Source organism: Podarcis muralis, chromosome 4, assembly GCF_964188315.1.
Source record: "Podarcis muralis chromosome 4, rPodMur119.hap1.1, whole genome shotgun sequence".
NCBI lineage: Eukaryota > Metazoa > Chordata > Lepidosauria > Squamata > Lacertidae > Podarcis > Podarcis muralis.
This window is the reverse complement of record NC_135658.1, coordinates 17115691-17136485: the sequence shown is the minus strand read 5'-3', so window position 1 is coordinate 17136485 and position 20795 is coordinate 17115691. Positions and strand designations below refer to the sequence as shown.

At 45.1% G+C, this 20795-nt stretch overlaps 1 protein-coding gene across 10 annotated transcripts in view; it reads right to left on the bottom strand.

The window, feature by feature from the left end:
• The window catches only part of FAT3 (FAT atypical cadherin 3), a 468770-nt gene that overhangs the window by 161439 nt on the left and 286536 nt on the right, over window positions 1–20795 (bottom strand). For all 10 annotated transcript variants that reach the window (XM_028726039.2, XM_077926982.1, XM_077926985.1 and 7 more), the window contains exon 4: window positions 4807–4868. In XM_028726039.2, the coding sequence (XP_028581872.2) occupies window positions 4807–4868 (62 nt within the window). The remainder of the gene's footprint in view (window positions 1–4806; window positions 4869–20795) is intronic.

The window sequence follows — 20795 nt, the reverse complement described above, 5'->3', positions numbered from 1 at the left end:
TAGAGCTTGATTTACTCTGTTACAAACATTTGGAGGATGGAACAAAATAAAAGGCTGCCATTTTGGTGCCAGCCCTGCGGTTCTTATAACTTGCAGTTCTGGCCATCACTCTAAAAGCAACCGAATGCGACCCCCATGGCCAGCTTCCCCAATAAATATTTGTGCTGAATGTTTGAGAAACCTTTAATTATGTAGATGTGGTTTATTAATGCTTGGGCCATAGGCCATTCACATATAAGATAAATAAGTGCAGTACAAAACCCAACAGTATGAAATACTGCATAAAACCACGTTACTCCTTCAATTACGAATATATTATTATTGATTGCACCCGCACAAGTCCTTGCGAGCACAGTGAGTCTATAGGATTTAAAGTTGTGATGGCAGGCCCAATGTTTAGTACAGCCATACCTCATGTTACGTTTGCTTCAGGTTGCGCGTTTTCTCGTTGCGTCCCGCAGCGACCCAGAAGTACCGGAAAGAGTTACTTCCGAGTTTTGCCACTCGCGCATGTGCAGACACGCAAAATGACATCATGTGCATGCGCAGAAGCGGCGAATCGCGACCCACGCGCGTGCAGACGTGGGTTGCCTTCTTTTCAGGTTGAGAACGGGCCTCCGGAATGGATCCCGTTCGCAACCAGAGGTACCAATGTAGTCTGAAGAGTTCTTGTGGCATGCACAGAAATGTTCTCAAATATTCAGTGCGCCTTTTAAACAACAACAGCAAAAACGAACCAGGTAGCATGGGAATGTCGTTCCCACTTTTTATTATTTTTTATTCTCACATCTTGTTATGAAGTAATGACAGTATAAGAAAAGATGATGGGGGCTTCCTCTGAGCGGGAGGGATAAGATATTAATCTCTTTTGAGCTCCCTCAGATATCTGACTGAGCAAAAGAAAAAGAGCGGCAGCCGAGAGAAGAAGAAAAGAGACAAGAAGGCAGGAGGGAGAGAGACTCAGACAGAATTGCTCAGATTGCGCAGCGCTGCAAAGAAGTAAATACAGGTTTCCTGAAAACCGCAATCACACCTCGCTTTGTAGGAGGTATTTATTTTCATTTATCTGTTTCACAAGAAGATAACCACCTAAATGTCATTTCTTTTACTACACCGAATGTTTTTCTTCTTCTTCTTTTTAAACCCACCATCCCAATCTTCCATCCATTTAAGGCATTTTTTTCTTCCTGGCGAGTAATCAGAGGAACTGCATTTGGGGTTGCTGGAGGTTATAAAGTAATGTAATGCTCATGTAATCTCCGTCCCTTTTAAGCTTGATCTATTTTATTTGCAAGTTCGGGATGAAGCGGGATGGGTGGGGGATTTGAATGTGCGGCCCACGGAGTACCAATCAGTACCTATCAGAACGGAATAAAAGTGTTCAGATCGGCAATTTAAATAAGAGGATCACTGATTGGATTTTTTATTAAAGGGGCTTCGGGAACAGAGCAACACAGAGGGCCAGACCCTGTTTTCTGAGGGGGTGTTAAATGCAAGTCTCTGCTCATGTGCTTGGCTGGGCTAAGAAGCTTCCAATAGTCTGGTTACTCAACCTCCACAGCCACAGTTTCTTTTTCTGCCGTGTCTTGGGAGTGTCACTGGGCTTCTAATCACCAGTCCCTGAAGCCTTAAAAACATCATCACCAATGACAACTTGGGACTATAATGAGATTGCTTTTTACAAGCATATTGAGACCCGTGAAAGAGCCTTGAAACTAGCAATCTAGAATTTTGCTTGAAGTAGGCTAGGCAAAGGAGATATTGGGAAAATGTACCTTTCTTAAAACCTCTCTGTATCGATTTTATGTTATGGTACTGAACTTGTGGAAGAGCTCAGGAGAGAAACCTTATCGAGTGGAAGAGCTCTGCTGGGCATAACGTACTTTGCTCGATGTCTCTGTTCAGAGGAAGCCCAAGAAAATTGAAATCTCACCCAAAGGTCATAAAAAAGTGGGACGGACTCCCCAGGAAGATGGTGGACTCTTCTTCCTTGGAGGTTTTAAATCAGATGGTGGATGGCCACAAATCATGGACGCGAGGAGGAATTAAAGAACCCTTTAATGAGGGTGAAAGAGGAGAGCGCAAAATATGGTTTGAAGCTCAACATCAAAAAAACGAAGATCATGGCCACTGGTCCCATTACCTCCTGGCAAATAGAAGGGGAAGAAATGGAGGCAGGGAGAGATTTTACTTTCTTGGGCTCCATGATCACTGCAGATGGTGACAGCAGTCACAAAATTAAAAGACCCCTGCATCTTGGGAGAAAAGCAATGACAAACCTAGACAGCATCTTAAAAAGCAGAGACATCACCTTGCCGACCAAGGTCCGTATAGTTAAAGCTATGGTTTTCCCAGTAGTGATGTATGGAAGTGAGAGCTGGACCATAAAGAAGGCTGATCGCCAAAGAATTGATGCTTTTGAATTATGGTGCTGGAGGAGACTCTTGAGAGTCCCATGGACTGCAAGAAGATCAAACCTATCCATTCTGAAGGAAATCAGCCCTGAGTGCTCACTGGAAGGACAGATCCTGAAGCTGAGGCTCCAATACTCTGGCCACCTCCTGAGAAGAGAAGACTCCCTGGAAAAGACCCTGATGTTGGGAAAGATGGAGGGCACAAGGAGAAGGGGACGGTAGAGGATGAGATGGTTGGACAGTGTTCTCGAAGCTACCAGCATGAGTTTGACCAAACTGCGGGAGGCAGTGGAAGACAGGAGTGCCTGGCGTGCTCTGGTCCATGGGGTCACGAAGAGTCGGACACGACTAAACAACAAAAAGTTAAGATGGTTGAAAATCAGGGTCCCTTCCAACTCTACATTACTATGACATCCCCGGAGCCTTGAAGATCTCCTTGTTTGGTGATACTGCTAAGGTTTGTTTGACATGGGACTACTGTCTCGGACCAGAACAGATGTACAAGATTTTAAACCAATATCTGAATCCATCAACACCCACCGGTAAGCCACAAATTAATAAATGTACGGAAAGTTCACCAAGGAAAATTCATTTCAGTATGCTGCGGCAGCAAAACGCCCTACAAATTCAGTGTCTTCTCCTTTGTCTATGTAGTTCCAACTCTTTCATTCCAATTCAAGCTTCACACTGATTTGTTCTGAATAGGCTAAAGAAAGACCTTTAAGGGTATTATGTCACAGTCAAATATAGAGGAAATAAGGGCAGGCTTATTTCATGAATCAAATAAAAGACCTCCATACTCCTGGGGCCCCATCAACGCCTCCCTCCGCCCCTCCTAGGCATGCACACACCATGCAAGCGAGAAAACGGAAGCTTTTAGGTCAATCTCCAGTCAGATATCTTTTCACGGGGAGCCAATTTTATTCTCTTTTTATGCCAATCAGACTCTTAATGGGAGGAAGAGTATAAAATAATTCCGGAAGGCAAAAGTGATGCTATGGGGAGGCTATGGTTATACTGGCAATTAAAGGTTCCCCCAGGAGGTTAATTAACCACATTAGGAGCCAAACATTTCACAAAACGCTTCACAAGTGTCGTAAAACCGAGCTCTTCCTCTTCAGACAACCTAGTGCCAAACTGTCAACAGCCTGTCTGATTTTTGTTATTGAGAAACATGCCATCAAATGGGCAAATTTTAATGCATTCTAATCATTTTGGGGGGAGAGGTGGCGGCCAATCTGGACCTCTAATCTTTGCACCTGCCAGTCCACAATTTGGCTTCTACTAGTCCCGAAAATCCTGGAGCAGTAGTGTGCTAAATCATCCCCCTTGACTATTCCATCTTCAAACAGCCTGCAACAGTGGGATTTTGTATTCATCTCCAACCTATTATTCTGAAATACCAGGTAACAGATTCCTCATTAGCCGCATGTGAATCAATCCGGAACAGACGACTAAAGCCTAAGTGTAATAAATTAGCTGCCCTGCAACTCCTTCCCCAATTAAAAATAGATGCCTTTTTTCATTTTATTTGAAGGGGGTATTCTCAGCAAGTATTCCGTCTGCTGTGCTCCAGTTATATGCTCAAGGCCTACAGACCAGTAAAACACATATCAGGCCTGAAAACCTCTCATTAGTAGACATGCTTCTGCGGCAATTTAATTTCATTTGGCCGCTTTTCCTCAACACTGATAAATAAAGATGTTGCCTTCAAGCCCAAATGGGGCAGATGTATATGATTACTAAGTGGGTTGGTTTCGATGGAATACAAAGCACTAGGCTGAGAAGCTCCCTGCGCTCCTTGTAAATAATCCAGTGTGGTGTAGTGGTTAAGAGCAGTGGACTCGTAATCTGGGGAACCGGGTTCGTGTCTCCGCTCCTCCACATGCAGCTGCTGGGTGACCTTGGGCTAGTCACACTTCTCTGAAGTCTCTCAGCCCCACTCACCTCACAGAGTGTTTGTTGTGGGGGAGGAAGGGAAAGGAGAATGTTAAGCAGGATATCAAATCCAAACTCCTCCTCCTCCTCTTCTTCTTCTTCTTCCCACCACCACTGTCTCCATATTTTGGACAAACTATGGTTTGTACAAGCCATAGTCTGCCTTCAAACCAGGGTTGCAAACCCAATTCAATCGGTCTGCCATCATGGTTTGTGCGCAAACAATAGTTTCTCCAAGTTGGATGTAACAGGAAATGGTAACATGTCACAAAATCAGAAGTAACCAAGGGAATCAGATGGCACAAGGAAAGGAATGAGGGGAAAGAAGAGAAAGGAGTGTGATAGCACCAGGCAAATTCATTTAGAATCATGAGGTTAGATCCTGCAGGACAAACAGATTCTGCAAACCTGGTCTGCACACCCATTTTAGAACACATTCCCTATCTCATCTTACCTCCAGAAAATGTTCTGCCTGCTGTTCACGATCCAGTTTTCTTGAAGTCGTGGTTATGAGACCTGTAAGAAAGATCAGAATTATTTTCAGTAACATGGAAAAAGAACAGGTCTCCAGATGGATCACTAGAAGCATCCAGAGCCAAACTTCCAACGTGGACCACTTTAGCATACAGAAAAAGGGTCCTTGTGCATTTCATGAACATGCTAATTGGATGGTGCTTAGGATAAAATACATTGAGGAATGTGTTCATTGGAATAAAAACAAGCATTTTAATACAAATTTCCACACTGATTTTTTTTTTTAAAAGAAACTGCACATGAATGCACATTAACACTGGTGAAACTGACACAGATATAGACTGATCTGAGCTTCCCTACCTATGAGGACTGCACTAGGTATGTTGGGGAATGGAAAAGCTGCTTTTAATCAGCGATGACTGATTCAAAGTTTTTGCTTCATGCTACAACCAATGAGCAATTCATTTGCATGCAAGAGTCTGAACGTTGTGGACAAAGAATAGTCAAGTTACCTTTGGCCCTCTTGCTAAATTCCCCCATGTAGAGTATCCCCCATCTCTTTAATAAGGGTTGAGTTCACAGAATCATGGAATCATAGAGTTGGAAGGGACCCGTTGGATCACCTAGTCCAGGGGTCTGCAACCTGTGGCTCCGTAGCCGCATGTGGCTCTTTTACACCTTTGCCGTGGCTCCGGGACGGATACTAGCGAGGGGAGCAGGCACATTGTGCGCCCCGACACTCCCCACTGTGGCGGGCGCTGTACTGGCTGTGACGTCGCATGGGGGCGTCACCTTCCCTTCCCGACATCACCTTCCCGCCCGCTGTCAGATCGGAGGGCAGCGGCGTGCATGCTTTAAATGTTGCAATGGTTTTGCGGCTCCCAGGTTTTTTTTCCTTCGGAAATGGGTCCAAGTGGCTCTTTTTGTCTTAAAGGTTGCAGACCCCTGACCTAGTCCAATCCCTGCAGTGCAGGAATATGAAGCTGTCCCGCATGGGGATTGAACCGGCAACCTTTGCGTTATCAGCACCATGCTCTTAGTAGATGGTCTTCACCATCCTCCTTGGTAGAACCAATTATGATTCTATACACTCCAATTGATAACTCAATCAAAAATCAAGGCGTAGGTTTGTTTATTTCTGAGTTATATTTTCACCCTCCCCCCATAAAAAACCTTGATAAATTGCATTTCTCATCCATTCTTAGTTAAGAAAGGCTCATTATCACAACTGAAACGAGCTCTTGCATAGGCTAATACAATACATCAGAGGGGTTTTCTGAGCCAGCGCCACATGCAAGCATCTCTAGTCTTCCTGATAGCAGGCATTATGGAAGGCATCAGAATAATAAGGGGCAATTTTATTACCCAGTATGAATAAAATGTCTTTTGAACACTAACAGCATGTTTGTCTAGCTAGCTTAGTAAATCACAGATTGGCATGATGAAACAGAGGTGCTTAGAAAAAAAAAGAAAAAGAAAATAATAAAATACCCCGGAAAATAAGTTAAATGTGACTTTGGGTGTAAATAAACATATCATTTTATATAATTACTGATGTAAGCCTCTAATTTGAAAGTGAGTGTGTGCTTATCTGGGGGGGAAATGGGAATTTGTTAAATATGAAATGGGAGGCAGATAATCCTGAAGACAAATGTATGATTATTTTAAAATCTGAAGCATTATTCCCATTTTTGATTACTGGACGATGAGAGCAAAATGCCCTTTCTTTATAAGATAAGCTAAAAGAGAGATAAAGCTCTTGTTAACAGCAGTAAACGCTCCCTCATTCCAGGGGCTTTGTTTACTAGTTAAACTGCTAAACTAGTTTCTGGAAATTACACTTATTTCTTCCACACATTTCCCTCTCATGAAATAATAGTAGTGCTGGCTTTATTTTAAAGTCACCATGCAAGCTCAGGTGCAGAGTTAACGGTCAGGGGTGTAAGAAAGCATTGCTTTCCGTTCTGCCCAATATTTGTTGCAGGCACCACCGTCTCCTTTCTGCTGCAGTTCAACTTTTGCCCAAGGCTACACTATCAGCCTCACTGTCTGCAATGGCAAAACTGTAACTGTGTAACTTACATAACTTACGTAATTAACTGCAGTCATACCTCTTGTTGCATTCGCTTCATGTTGCGGATTTTCGGGTTGCAAATGCGGCAAACCCGGAAGTGTATACTTCTGGGTTTCGCTGTGCGTGCACCTGCATAAGCGTTCTACACGTTTTGCACATGCGCAGAAGCGCTTCATCATGCTCCGCGCCTGCGCAGAAGTGCCGCTCTAGTTGTGAACTTTTTGGGGTGCAAATGGCACCCCGGAACGGACCGTATCCGCATCTAGAGGTACCAATGTATTCTGTAAATTATTACGTTGTTGTTGTTTAGTCATGTCCGACTCTTCGTGACCCAATGGACCAGAGCACGCCAGGCACTCCTGTCTTCCACTGCCTCCCGCAGTTTGGTCAAACTCATGCTGGTAGTTTAGAGAACACTGTCCAACCATCTCATCCTCCGTCGTCCCCTTCTCCTTGTGCCCTCAATCTTTCCCAACATCAGGGTCTTTTCCAGGGAGTCTTCTCTACTCATGGGGTGGCCAAAGTACTGGAGCCTCAGCTTCACGATCTGTCCTTCCAGTGAGCACTCAGGGCTGATTTCCTTCAGAATGGATGGGTTTGATCTTGTCACCATGTAATTCCAGCCCCTTCATTTAAATGCAAAGGAAACACAATGCCCCTTGGGAAATACTGATTATCGTTTGCTATAGGACTTACTTTTCCAGAGTTCTAAATCACACAGAGCAGGCTCCCCCTTTTTGGAGCCATCCTTCCAACTTGCAGAGGGTGATGGAGTTAGCAATGTGGGGTGGAACAAACATGCTTGTCCTAGCTCTCCCCCACTGAGTGGAGGATATAGAACACTGGGGTAGCGCTTGAGTAGGGCCACCCCACTCATAGAGCTGAGAGCGTAACAACAGGCCAGACAGCAGAGGCAGCTTTAGGGTAACGCAACTGATTCAGCCACACTAAGTGCTGTGTTGCAGGGGGCGCCACACTAATGCCGTAGAACTGAGCACGAGGGGACTGAGGTTTAGCGTCACACAAGGCACCACTGAAATTTGAGAGTCCAAAGTCCCCCCACTGCAAGCAGAAGTTTTGAGGCTCTGGCTAGACACTCCAGAAATCCAAATTTGGGGGGCAATCTTCCCTTTAGCCCTGGGGTCCTCCACTGGGTGGGGGCAATTCCATGTGCTGTTGGTCAAAGCTGCCAGAGTTGGCATGACACTAACATAGCTACAATGGCTTTCAAGAGGGAATAGAAGGCTCCTCGGTGGGCCAATACATTCTACACACACTTGGGAGTAAATCCCATTGAACTCAGTGCAATTTACTTCAGAGTAGACATATGGTGGGTTGCTAAGGGTCTTGGTGAACGGCTTTATTTTCTTAATATATTTCATTATACCAAATATAAGATAGAGAAAATATCTTTGAAAAACAACCACCACTTCCAGAGTGGCTCCCCATTATACTGCTACACAACACAGAAACCTATGTTTTAGCGGCAGACCACTTTTTCTGCCTGTTGCAGCAATCTTAATGTGATGTATGATTTTTAATTGGGTTTTTTATTGATTCTCTTATTTCTTAGGTACTGCATTTTATTGTATTACAATTTGAGTTCCTAATAACTCAAAGTGTAATACAATAAAATAGAATATAAGAAAAAGAGGAAGCAATAAAAATACTTTATGCAATGGATGTGTCGCCATCTTTAACCACAAATCCACAGCTATGCCATGGACCACCTGAGTTCACAGACCACTGGTGGTCCACAGACCACAATTTGGGAACCCTTGATGTAAGAATTTGCACAAAACAAATTGTCTCAAGAAACGTTTTAAAAAAATAATCACAAGACAAAGTTACGGGCATTACATTACAATGTCACAGAAGGCACAATCACATCATAGAATTAAACTGTCTCAGTCATTCCCTTTTCACACACACCCCCTCCTGAAAACTGTGGTTCGGAGAGAGGGAACAGTTGCTATTTCTAACGAAGAATTATCTGCATCCTCTCCAAACTATAATTCCCAGGATTCTTAGGGGAAAGCCGTGACAGTTAACGTGACATAAAAAGCAATAAAAGTTTATAGCGCAGACAGGACCACAGACTGTGGAATTTCTGCATTCCAAGTTATAGCCCGAGGTTAGTTACTATGATTGGACTGTGGGCAAGCTCTTGCCTGGGCTGATTTGGGTTTGGTCTGTTCCAGTCGATGTTTTATGTACCTTTTGAGATTTGAATTGAACATAAATTATCTTATTTACAAATTTTGCAGCGCACACCCTGTAACAGCCGAGCTGCCAGCAAAGGCTAAAGATATGTTTTGTTCCTCCCCAAAGAACACTAAAAGTGAAACGACACCAACCCTTTATTTTTCTAATGCAACAAAGTGCCTTTCAATGAATATATTAAGATAGTGTATAAATCAAACATCACTATATAATTGCATATCCCAGATGCACTGTATCTAGCACAAGGCCTATTTATGCTAAGCTCATAATGAGCTAGAAATGTAACAGTGGCTGAGGAAAAAAGGGAGAGTAGGTCTGCCTTGGTGGAGCTAGGCTATGGAAGAGAGAGCTGGGGCTCACCATTTAGGGCAGCCTTCTCCAACACAGAATACCAAGATGTTGTAAGACCACAACCCCAGTTCCATCAGTCACACTAGCCAGTGGTCTGGGATAACTCGGAAGGGGGCTTGTAGTCCCACAACATCCAGGGACCCAAAGTTGGCTGGTTTAGGTCAACCACACAGGCAGCATATTTGTGGCATCTCTGGATAGGAGATGATGTCTTGGTCTGGGTATGGGCCTTCTGCAGGTGTTAGATCCTGTTCTTGTCAAACTGGAAGCAGGAGGTAGCTGCCACAATGAGTAGAAAGAGAAGTATCTCCTTGCTCAGAATTAACCTGGAATTATTATTATTATCATCATTATGTTTGATTGATTGTAAGGGTTTGAGATGGGAGGGTAACAGTGTGGAAAGTATCTGTGGCAGTGTGGGAAGTATTTTAGCATCATCATTGTCAATACAATATTATCACAGTCCTCCTCATCTTGCCACTGTCATCACTGCTGTATTCAAAGCATTCCACATACTCTTGAACAACACCTTAGCAACACAGATCAGAACTTTTAGTCCCATAGTAGAGACGGGAGGCTGAGACTGACAGAGCGGTTTGTCCGAGACCACCTATAAGTTCATGGCAGATGTAAGCTTGCAGGACTTTCCCGGTACGATGTAATTCCAATGCAATACTGTTCAAACGATATAAACCTCAGCTCTCATCAGATTTTATAAACATGAAGTTTGAAACTGCTATCTCACAGCCTTTGGGTGGCCAGCTTTTTGAAATGCACCACCGACGTTCAAAAGGGCAGATGGTTTGGGGGCACCAATATGAATTTCTCCGCTACAGCCTGATCAGAAAACAAATGTATATATATGGCTTAACAAACATTCCTAAGACATATCGTGTTTTGACATTACATATGCTTTCTAACACAACAAACAACTGCATAGCCACCAGGATTATTCAGGCTATTGATGCTGAGGATGGTTCTGTTCTTCCTTTTGGGTCACACCTGAAATGACCCACTACCAGACATTGCCCAGGGAAATGCAAACCTATTTGTCTGGTGCTGAAAGGATGACGAAGTTGGCACCTGCTGTGCCTCTCTGGAGAGAGCATTTAATAGATGGGAGCTGCTGCAGAAAAGGGCATTTTCTGTAGTATTTAATCCTATTTGTCATGGTGCCTGATGTGATTATGGAATGAAGAAGAAGAAAATGGCACCTGGAAGACGCACAGCAGTGCAAGAACACGAACACACACACACACACAATTACAACCTGGTAACCCCAACAGGTAGATGCCAGATATTTTTCTGGAAATTGGGTGGTCTGCAGCTTTGCACGACTAAAAAAAGTTGTCCTTTTATGTACAACTGGCAAATGGGAAAAGATGGGTGCTTTCAATTTCGCCAGCTGTAATTCTTTCACAAAATACTCTATTTTTAAGAAGCGGCAAAGAGAGCATCTCGATTCTAAAGCCCCAACTGCAGATGTTCCCTGTTAGGAGGAATGAATACGCATCCCCCCCTCCCCTGCATTTGATAGAGCAGATTGCCAAGACGTTGCCACGCTGTGACCTGAGCTTGTTTTAGGAAAGGAAAAGGCTAGAAACTGAGCTTCCTCTCCCACATTAATGCAGATTTAGACTCAAGCAACACAATGGGATTGCAATTCACTTGAAGTGCAGAGTACCCAACTGGTGGATGGTTTGTTTGCCTACCCCCTAGCCTCTCCAAGTGCCACTGCCACCCCCTTAACATGGCACGAGCTTGCTTTCTGCTAAGGGGCCAAACCAATTAACATAAATTATACCCACGGGCTTCCCAAGTTTTACTCAGTTTCCCCTGGCATTTATGCATGGAAAAATTGAAGGAAATTGTATAATGATCATGTGTGCTAAGTACCAAGCTAGCCAGCCGTTAGGTAAGTATTTATAGCTACTGCTGGAAGTACTAATTACATGCTAATTACAAGCAGACCAGAATACCGTAATTTTCATTGGAATTGAGAGAGCTACACAGTTGTTAAAATCTGCGCCGAGGCTCCATATTAACAATTAGCTGTTTAGGAGACACTGAATTTTGTCTGAAGAGGCAGACAAAAAGGGACACAATTTTGTTTTATATCCATCTTTGTTTTCATTTGTCTGCAAATGAGGACAGTTTGAAACCTTTTAGCTACCAGGGAGTGAAGGGGAAATGGCTGATTGAAGAGGGTTTGTTTAAGGGAACAACTGATTGCTCGCTTGCCCCCATTCATTAGAGACAGTTGCTCCAATTCTCTGGAGTGAGTTGGGAGTATCTTACTTAAGCTGTCAGTTTTATCATATGTGATTTGGAACCAATTATTTATTTAGGGTGGACATGTGTCCTGACCCAGAGATCCATATCTGCATGAGCTGCATTTGGATTATCATACTGAACCTTTTGGTCTACAGACCCAGCCCCTTGCTTTTCTCATACCTTTGCCATGATTAATAGAGGAAGTCTCCCATTTCATCCGACCTGGGAAACAAATAGTTCTTAAATCTGGAAGCCAGGTTCTTTGAAAGAACAATTGTTTGAAGTTGACTTGATATCCTTGCCTTGTAAAAAGTCGGTGAGCACAGTTCCCTGGTATGCACAAAATGGGAAACTGTAGTTTATTAGAGGCTCCCTGGTATAATTGTGGTTTGTGCAAAGGGAGGAGTGATGGGATTCCATACATGAGCAAAAGTCTTGTGTATATCTCAGCTTTATAAACTGAGATATGATCATCCAAACTAGTCCATTGTGTATACCAGAACTTGCAGCCCTCCCAGTGTTGTCAGGCTCTAACTCCCATCAGCCCCAGCCAGCATGGCCAACAGTCAGGGATGATGGGAGTCGTAAACCAACATCTGGAGCACCACACGTTCCTTATCTCATTTGTGCCCAGGCTAGGTTTTCTATGGTACTTTCAGGACCGGTACCTCTCCAGTTGGGAGGAAGTGTTTGAGGAAAGGTGGTCTGCAGCTGGTGTAGAGTCCTCCTACGAGATCAGACCAGCCACCCAAGCACTTTTATAGGGATCAGGCCCTATAAAGACCTGGATTCATTCTGACTCGTTGCAATTAGAAGCTTCTTTGATGCTTCTGCTGGCCTCCTGACAGTTCCCAATGTTGAATGGTTTCTTTAAATGTAAAGGTTCATCATTGTTCCACTCGATGTGTATATCTTAAAGGGGCCAGAGCAAGGGCCAGAGCAAACTAACGAGACCCAGCTTTACAGCTGTGAATCATAGCAGGTGCTGCTGAGTTGTATTTGATTAAGGTGTGTCAGCATTTGGGTGTAGTATATAAGGAGCAGCACCTAGCTCTCCCATTACCCTGGGGGATGGGTTGGTGGTTGGGTCTGGTTTGTTGTTACTGTATTTAGTGTAAATGGGGTTTTTGTTTTTCTTATTAAAACCTTCTTTAAGTTATTTTTGAGTCCCTTTTTAATGCATGGTCTCCCCAGCAAGCTCTCTGCAGCGCTACCATACTGCAAAAAGCCAACACCCATTTGGGGACAAAGCAAGGCAACGATGCAAAAGCTGAACCCACACACGCCATTCCTCAGGCCCCCAGTCAAGATCTGCTGCAAATTCAGATGCTGACACCTAGGACTCTGTGGTAGAACTTCCACGGCATGGACAGCAATGACAGCTGCTGTTTTGTATTATGTATACAGACGCCATTCTGCATGAGCTCCCTAACTAACTACGAACTACGTATTAGTTGGATTGACAGAATCGATGCATGTGTTTTCAGCACCCAGAAATGGATACAGGGCTGATGCTGTGAAGATAGTACCTCTATGCCAGCTATTCACGTCCTGATGCATCTAATCAATGCCCTTTTGCGTGTGGGAGGGTATCTATCAACTGCTTAGGCTTCCTCTGAAACTGGATTAATACGGCAGCAGCAGAGCAACCTTATATCCTATGTTTCCTCTCCCACCTCATGCACAGTCCCAAGATCACCCAGTGAGCTGTGATTTGAACCCTGGTCCTAGTCCATTTTACTCTCTTGGCCTGTTATTTCCTTTTCCCTTACCTGGTTTCTTTTAAATAACACTTTTTTACTTGTTCCCACCCTCCTAGCAACAGCTGAGTAACTATGAACTTTATTCCAAAATGTCAAGTATGCCAGGAAACTGGGAAATTAGGATATGCTATGGAGCTGTTGGACAACTAGATGGGGTGGAGGTGATTAGGAGGAGGTCAAATCCTTGGTTACATCGACTGATGGCTTTGTCGATGCAATTACAATCTCATGAAACTCCTACTTTACATTATTTTCTAAGTACTATGTTGCTACTCTACACGGCTTTATGTTGCAGTCTGACTCCTGGTTCAGAATATCATCGCCTTCCATATGACGATAATAATATACTTCTAACGAAGCAATTGCACATTAACGAGCCGATTGATTAGCTTCAGTTGCGATCTCGAGCCTGTGACCTTTTGTCACTGATTATGCTCTACTCCTTGACCCACTGGGTTGCTAACGAGCAAATCCAAACCCTGATTAGATAGCCAAATTAGCAGTGACTCCCACGCGCGCTTCTGCCATGCCCTCTGCTGGCATGCAGCCCTCGGGAAAGCTGTCCAACAGCAAATGATGCCCACGGGAGCGTTTGGAGGGGATACGTTTTTTACCAATTCCCTTTGCAGTCTCCTAAAACCTTCTGGAACCGTGGGGGGGGGGATTTGCACTGGGAACACTGTATATGTGTATGTGTGGGGGGGTATTAATCAGGAATGCCTCCCCTCTGTTTTGCCAGCAGGAGTGGAGCCCATCTCTCTACTGGTAAGAGAGAGAGAGAGAGAGAGAGAGAGAGAGAGAGAGAGAGAGAGAGAGAGAGAAAGGAAAGCATGATAAATATCCACAGTACCACGAAGAGATTAGGATGGGGTGATACCTGGTTTTCAACAGCGCAATGCAGTGGTACCTCGGGTTACATACACTTCAGGTTACACACTCCGCTAACCCAGAAATAGTACCTCGGGTTAAGAACTTTGCTTCAAGATGAGAACAGAAATGGTTCTCCAGTGGCGCGGGGGCAGCGGGAGGGCCCATTAGCTAAGGTGGTGCTTCAGGTTGAGAACAGTTTCAGGTTAAGAACGGACCTCCGGAACGAATTAAGTACTTAACCCGAGGTACCACTGTATATCACCAGCCCAACATGGTGATATATGATGGGAATCCTGGGGGGGGGGGGGGCGATGCACAGCCCCCGAACTGAGAAACCTCTCCAGCCATCTTCCCCCTTGATCGCAGCACAGGACATTCTGTAACTCTTCAGTTACAGGTGCGCAGCAGTGGCACATATCCGAAGACATGTGCACACTCAACAGCAGAGTGGTTGTGAAGTGTGGCATATGAGTTTATTAAGTAAAATATAGAGGGCAAAGCAATCATGGTGTCTCTCTCACATCTTCTCCAAGAGAGAGAGAGAGAGGGAGAGAGAGAGAGAGAGAGGGAGAGAACAATACTGATATGTCACAATGTCTGAAATAAGGATGGAGCTATGCAGAGGCGTTCGCTGGCTTCATGGTTTTTCCTGCATTGTGATTTTTGCATAGAACGAACACACACACACACCATGATTCGCAATATATCGCCAAGTCTAAAACTAAGATTCCAATATCACAATATGGATGTCAAACAAGTTTTGGATGATACATCAGTATATCACCCAGCCGTAAAGGAGACGCAAGGCATAATTGTGAAAACAAAACAAATACTCCGTTCAGCTGCGACATAGCATGGTTTAGTGGTCAATTTTGATCTGATCCCCATTATTAGTTCGGGAAGTGAGAATCAGGCTACTTCACTTAGGGATGTAGGGTGAATAAAATCATTGAGTGTCCCCCCACAGGACACTGGGAGAGTGGATGTTACCGACTTTTATAGAGATAGATGGGCATGTTAAATGTGACTGAAGCGATCCGTTTTATTTGGGAGAGTTTTAAGAGCTGAGAAGAGGAAATGGCAAAGTCCACCTGAGGCAAGATTACATCTCACACCCCCAAAGTCACCACAGGGAGCAGCGCTATCAAGGCTCTATGGCATCAGCTGAAGAAACTTGCCTTTAATGAGCCATGCAATAACCAGAAAGGAGAGCTCAGCAGTTTTGCTTCCTACTCCTGCCCTGAAGAGGATTCTCAGCTGTGTAAGTGGATAGGCTGACCCTCCAACAGCTCTGGAAAGGCTGGGCAAAGTGCTGGAGCATGGGCTCATCAACAGATATTGGCCATTATCAATGAAATATGGGGGGGGGGGTATAGTGGCAGGTACTCCTCCATAAGCAGAGGGGGTTTAAACAGACCTTCATGTTGACCTTAATGACCTGAGTGCTCAGAGACAACCAGAGCCAGAAACAGAGCAGAATGATCAAGACATAGGGAGGGTCTAGTCCCGCATGGCAATTAAGGCGAACTAATGCCAGTGTACAGAAAGAAGCAAAGATCACCAGTGCTGAAGCAATGGTTCTTCAACATCAACTTTGTTGGACTGGTCATGTTGTGTGGGTGCCTGATCATCGTCTTCCAAAGTGACTACTCTATTCCAAACTTAAAAATGGTGGTGGTCAACAAAAGAGGTTTCAAGACTCTCTCAAGGCAAATCTAAAAAAATGTAGTGTAAGCACAGACAACTGGGAAACACTGGCCTGCGAGTGCTCCAATTGGAGAACAGCCTTTACAAAAGGTGTCCTGGGATTTGAAGACACTCGGACTCAAGACCCATTGCCTTCCATTGCCATCACTGCCCACCCTTGCCCTGCCTCCACTCTGACTGCTGTCCTGAGCCCAACGAGGAAGAAAACCAGTGAAATATATTCGGAGTCAAGAGTGGATTTCATGCTCTTTATTCAGCTCATAGTGGTGAGGAGGAATGGAAGTTCCCCCAGAATGTCTGCTTTATATACATTATTTACACAATGGGCCCCACGTGATTGGCTAATTCCGGGATTCTCCTGTAGGCCAATCAGGTTGCGGATTCACTTCCACCTGGAGCTGGATTGGGTGGCTCCTGTGGACCAATCAGACTGCTGCATTCTGGATCCTATTCAACTCAGTACATAACAACCAGAGTGCATCTTCCTGCTTGTTTCATGCGGGCTCATACACACTTTGTTTGTCTGTCAAAAGCACGGGTCCGAGAGGTTTTCTGTTTGTCCCATCGCTTTTCCTGGGAAAGCCTGGGCCTTAGCTCTAAAATCAGAGGGAATGTGTGGAAGACCCAACTGACTGTTCGCTCTGATTCAGAGGTAAAGAGCGGGTTTTCCTGGGAGCAAGCAGGAAACGAGCAGCTGTACCAAAGAACCAAGGTGGAAACAGAGATAAGCCAAACCAGCTTGGCTTAGACCAGCTACCAGCAACAGCACTTGCCATCCCTACAACCGCTGTTGGGGTTGTTTTTGTTAGGATGGCAGCACGCCTGCAGTTTGGGGAACTGATCTAAGTGCCCTCAAGTCCCCTAGGTGGCACAGCCGGGATGCAGAATATACACCTCGAGTTGGTAACTAGGCTAAGTAACATCTACCTGGATTAGATATGCAGAGAACCCCAAGGAAAGTGGCACACTCAAAAGGGTTTCATTTGCATGTCAATAGGCAGCACAGTCTCTATCTCCTGGAGGCGGTTTCTGCACAGAATGGCTGCCCTGAATCCCAGGCAGGAGCTGAAAAGATCTAGGCAGCGTGCTTTCTTGTCCTAGTAAAGAGTGGCTTTTGCATAGCGGTCAAATTGATCCCACTTTCTATTTCTGCAGCCTCCCCTTGTAGTTTCCAGCTATCGTGCTCCAATCTCTTAACAAGGAATGAAATTATAGCAATGTGAGCCCTGCCTGGGGGCCTCTCTCTCTCGAAAGCACCGAAGCAAGAATGATGTCCCACCTGCATTAAGCCAACGGGTACGGAAGACAAGCCACGCTTGGCCAGGTGCTATATTTTCCCTCTTGTTTACTTGAAACAAGTATGCAGTGGGGTCTGTTAAAGGAAAACAAGGGCAACCATAATCTAACCACATTTTATATTGCTTGCTACGTTGCTCACCGGGTTACTAGTGGTTAGAATCACAAACCAGTTAAGCCTAATTAAGAGAAGAGTGGTCTCATTCAGCTATACCCCTCTGGCTTAATTAAGTGCAAAACTGATCTGATATTTAGTGCATTAAATCGGCTTCTTTAATGTAATAGCTGTGCTCCCCGCCCCACTCCCAATGAGGGTGGGGAAAGGAGCCAGGGGAATGAATACAGTTCAGGGGAAAGATAAGATTAGCATACAGAAGGTCCCATGTTCAATTCTCAGCAACTCCAGGTAGCGTTAGGAGACACCCTTTTCCTGAAACCCTGAAGAGCCGCTGCCAGTCAGAATTGACATTATGGAGCTAGATGGGCCAATGGTCTAATACAGTACAAGGCAGCTGTACTGTGTTCCTGTGTCTTGTAGGAAAAACAATGGAAATGGATATCCTGAAGATAGGTATGGCTGGTTAACTGGCATAGCGAAGAGGCGCTGTCTGGATTTTAATTAAATAATAATAATGATGAGCACATTGCAAAAACATTTCAAAAGAAGCAAGAAGGCTGGAATTGAGAATAGTACTCTCACTCATACCAAGGCATGCATGCATATCTCTATCTCTATCTCTATCTATAATCTTATCTTGCTTTATTGGCCGAGGGAGCCGGCGTACAGCTTCCGGGTCATGTGGCCAGCATGACTAAGCCGCTTCTGGCGAACCAGAGCAGCACACGGAAACGCCGTTTACCTTCCCGCCGGAGTGGTACCTATTTATCTACTTGCACTTTGAAGAGCTTTCAAACTGCTAGGTTGGCAAAAGCAGGGGCCGAGCAACGGGAGCTCACCCCGTCACGAGGGTTCGAACTGCCGACCTTCTGATCGGCAAGTCCTAGGCTCTGTGGTTTAACCCACAGCACTACCCACGTCCCATATATATATATGTGTGTGTGTGTGTACACTCTCTCTCTCTCTCTCTCTCTCTCTCTCTCTCTCATTTACCTACTCATATTGAAATACTGCCCCACAATGAGGCCAAATCTAGATTCACAAAATGTTTAGGGGTATGCGTACCCTTGCGTCCCCTCAGATAAAAAAGCACTGCATATATGAGAAAAATCAGCCAAACTGTGGACAAACTGTATATACCTTTCTTGTTTCCAGAAACGCAAATATTGTTCCATGGTGCCACACAATTTGAGGCCTAACATGTACTATGAGGGACGTATGCGCACTGACACACCCGTTCACATCTGCTTTCTTTCAACTAGCAGAGTATTTGGCCTGACCAGCTTTTGTATGCCCGCCACCCCCACCCCCTAAACCCGGCTCTCTTTCCACCTTTATTTGAGGGAATTAACCGAGACATTTCAAAGCAGCTGATGTTTTGCAACAAGAATGAGAGGGCGACCTGACACAACTCGGCTGTGCTTTCCAAAGTCTCTATGCAAAGCAAGGCCCATTTTCAACTGGCTTTGACGCAGGAGCGGGAAGCCCGGTCAACACTCAGCTCCCCTTTTGTAATAAAATAAAATAAGTGAATGAATGAAAAAGAATTCTCTCTCTTTTTAAAAGGTGCTTTGTGTGTGCCGGACCTCAAAAAGAGGGCGATATTTGCTTGTGACCACTTTTATATGTTATGCTGGGACCAAAGAGTTGAGCTGAGCCAAGAGAGAAGAACGGGGCGATGAAAGCAAACAAGCAATTCAGCAAACGGTGTTTCCATGGAGAAATTGCTGAGCCAGCACAAAAGGGCACAGATAAAAGTAGCGGTCAACCCAGCGGTACCCTTATTGCCGCATATAGATTTGCAAACACTGACACTTGAGCAATGCTAGGCAAGTGTGGGGTGGGGGTGTTTAAGAGGCACTTGGCCATCTGTTGCTAGGGATGACATCACCCTTCCATCGCTTGGGCTCACACTTTTATTTCCAGCATCGTGTCTGACTCATTAAACAGCACGGCCCGTTCAGCGAGACCTCCACTGTCAGCGCTCGAGAGTTGGGGTGCAATGGAGACGATCCGCAAGCATCGGCCCGAGTTGGCACGTGGAGACGTCCGTATCAGTAACAAGTGTGTGCTATCTTAAATAAGGTAAAGGTAAAAGGACCCCTGGCCATTAGGTCCAGTCGTGGCCGACTCTGGGGTTGCCACGCTCATCTCGCTTTATTGGCCATGGGAGCCAGCGTACAGCTTCCGGGTCATGTGGCCAGCATGACTAAGCCGCTTCTGGCAAACCAGCAGCGCACAGAAATGCCATTTTTCTTCCCGCCAGAGCGGTGCCTATTTATCTACTTGCACTTTGACGTGCTTTTGAACTGCTAGGTTGGCAGGAGCAGGGACCGAGCAACGGGAGCTCACCCCGTTGCGGGGATTCGAACCGCCAACCTTCTGATCGGCAAGTCCTAGGCTTTGTGGTTTAACCCACAGCGCCACCCGCGTCCCTTTTTATCTTAAATTAGAGGGGGGGGGATCCATCATTTGCACCATTGCACTGGTCTGGAGAGGCAACAGTCGATGTTTTGCAGCAGGGCTGGGTGGCCTGTCCAAACGTTGGTAGACCACAACTCCCATCATCCCTGCCCATTGGTCATGCCTGCTAGGGATGACAGAAGTTGGTAGCCTAGCAACACAAGGAGAGCCATGGGTTCCCCATCCCCGTTTTATGAAAGTGCAGGTTTCCTTTTCTTTTCAAGAAGTAGGAATTGGTGCTGCCTGATATCAAAGGAAAGTCTAGACCGCAAACTGAAGCCCGTTCTAGCCTTGCTTAGTTTGGCTTCCAACAAGAACATCTGGAAACTGTATTTCTAGGAAGCCTTTCCCCAGCTTGCTGTCCTCCAGGTCCTGGGGCTATAGCTTCCATCAGCTCCATCCAGCCAAAGGTCAGGGATTGTAAGAGATGCAGGCTGTGTTAGAAACTGAAAGAGGAAAACTAGGAGCTAAATGGCACCTTAAGCCTAGGTTATGGGCACAACAACGGAATGTCTAGGCGGCGCTTTTTTTATAACAAGAACACAAAGCTGAAAATGAATGAATTTTTCACATGGTCTAGTCCATGGGTGGACAACCTAAGGCCCGGGCGCTGGATCCGGCCCAATTGCCTTCTATATCTGGCCCGCGGACGGTCTGGGAATCAGCGTGTTTTTACATGAGTAGAATGTGCCCTTTTATTTAAAATGCATCTCCGGGTTATTTGTGGGGGCTGCCTGATGTTTTTACATGAGTAGAATGTATTCTTTTATTTAAAATGCATCTCTGGGTTATTTGTGGGGCATAGGAATTCCCCCCCCCCCAAATATAGT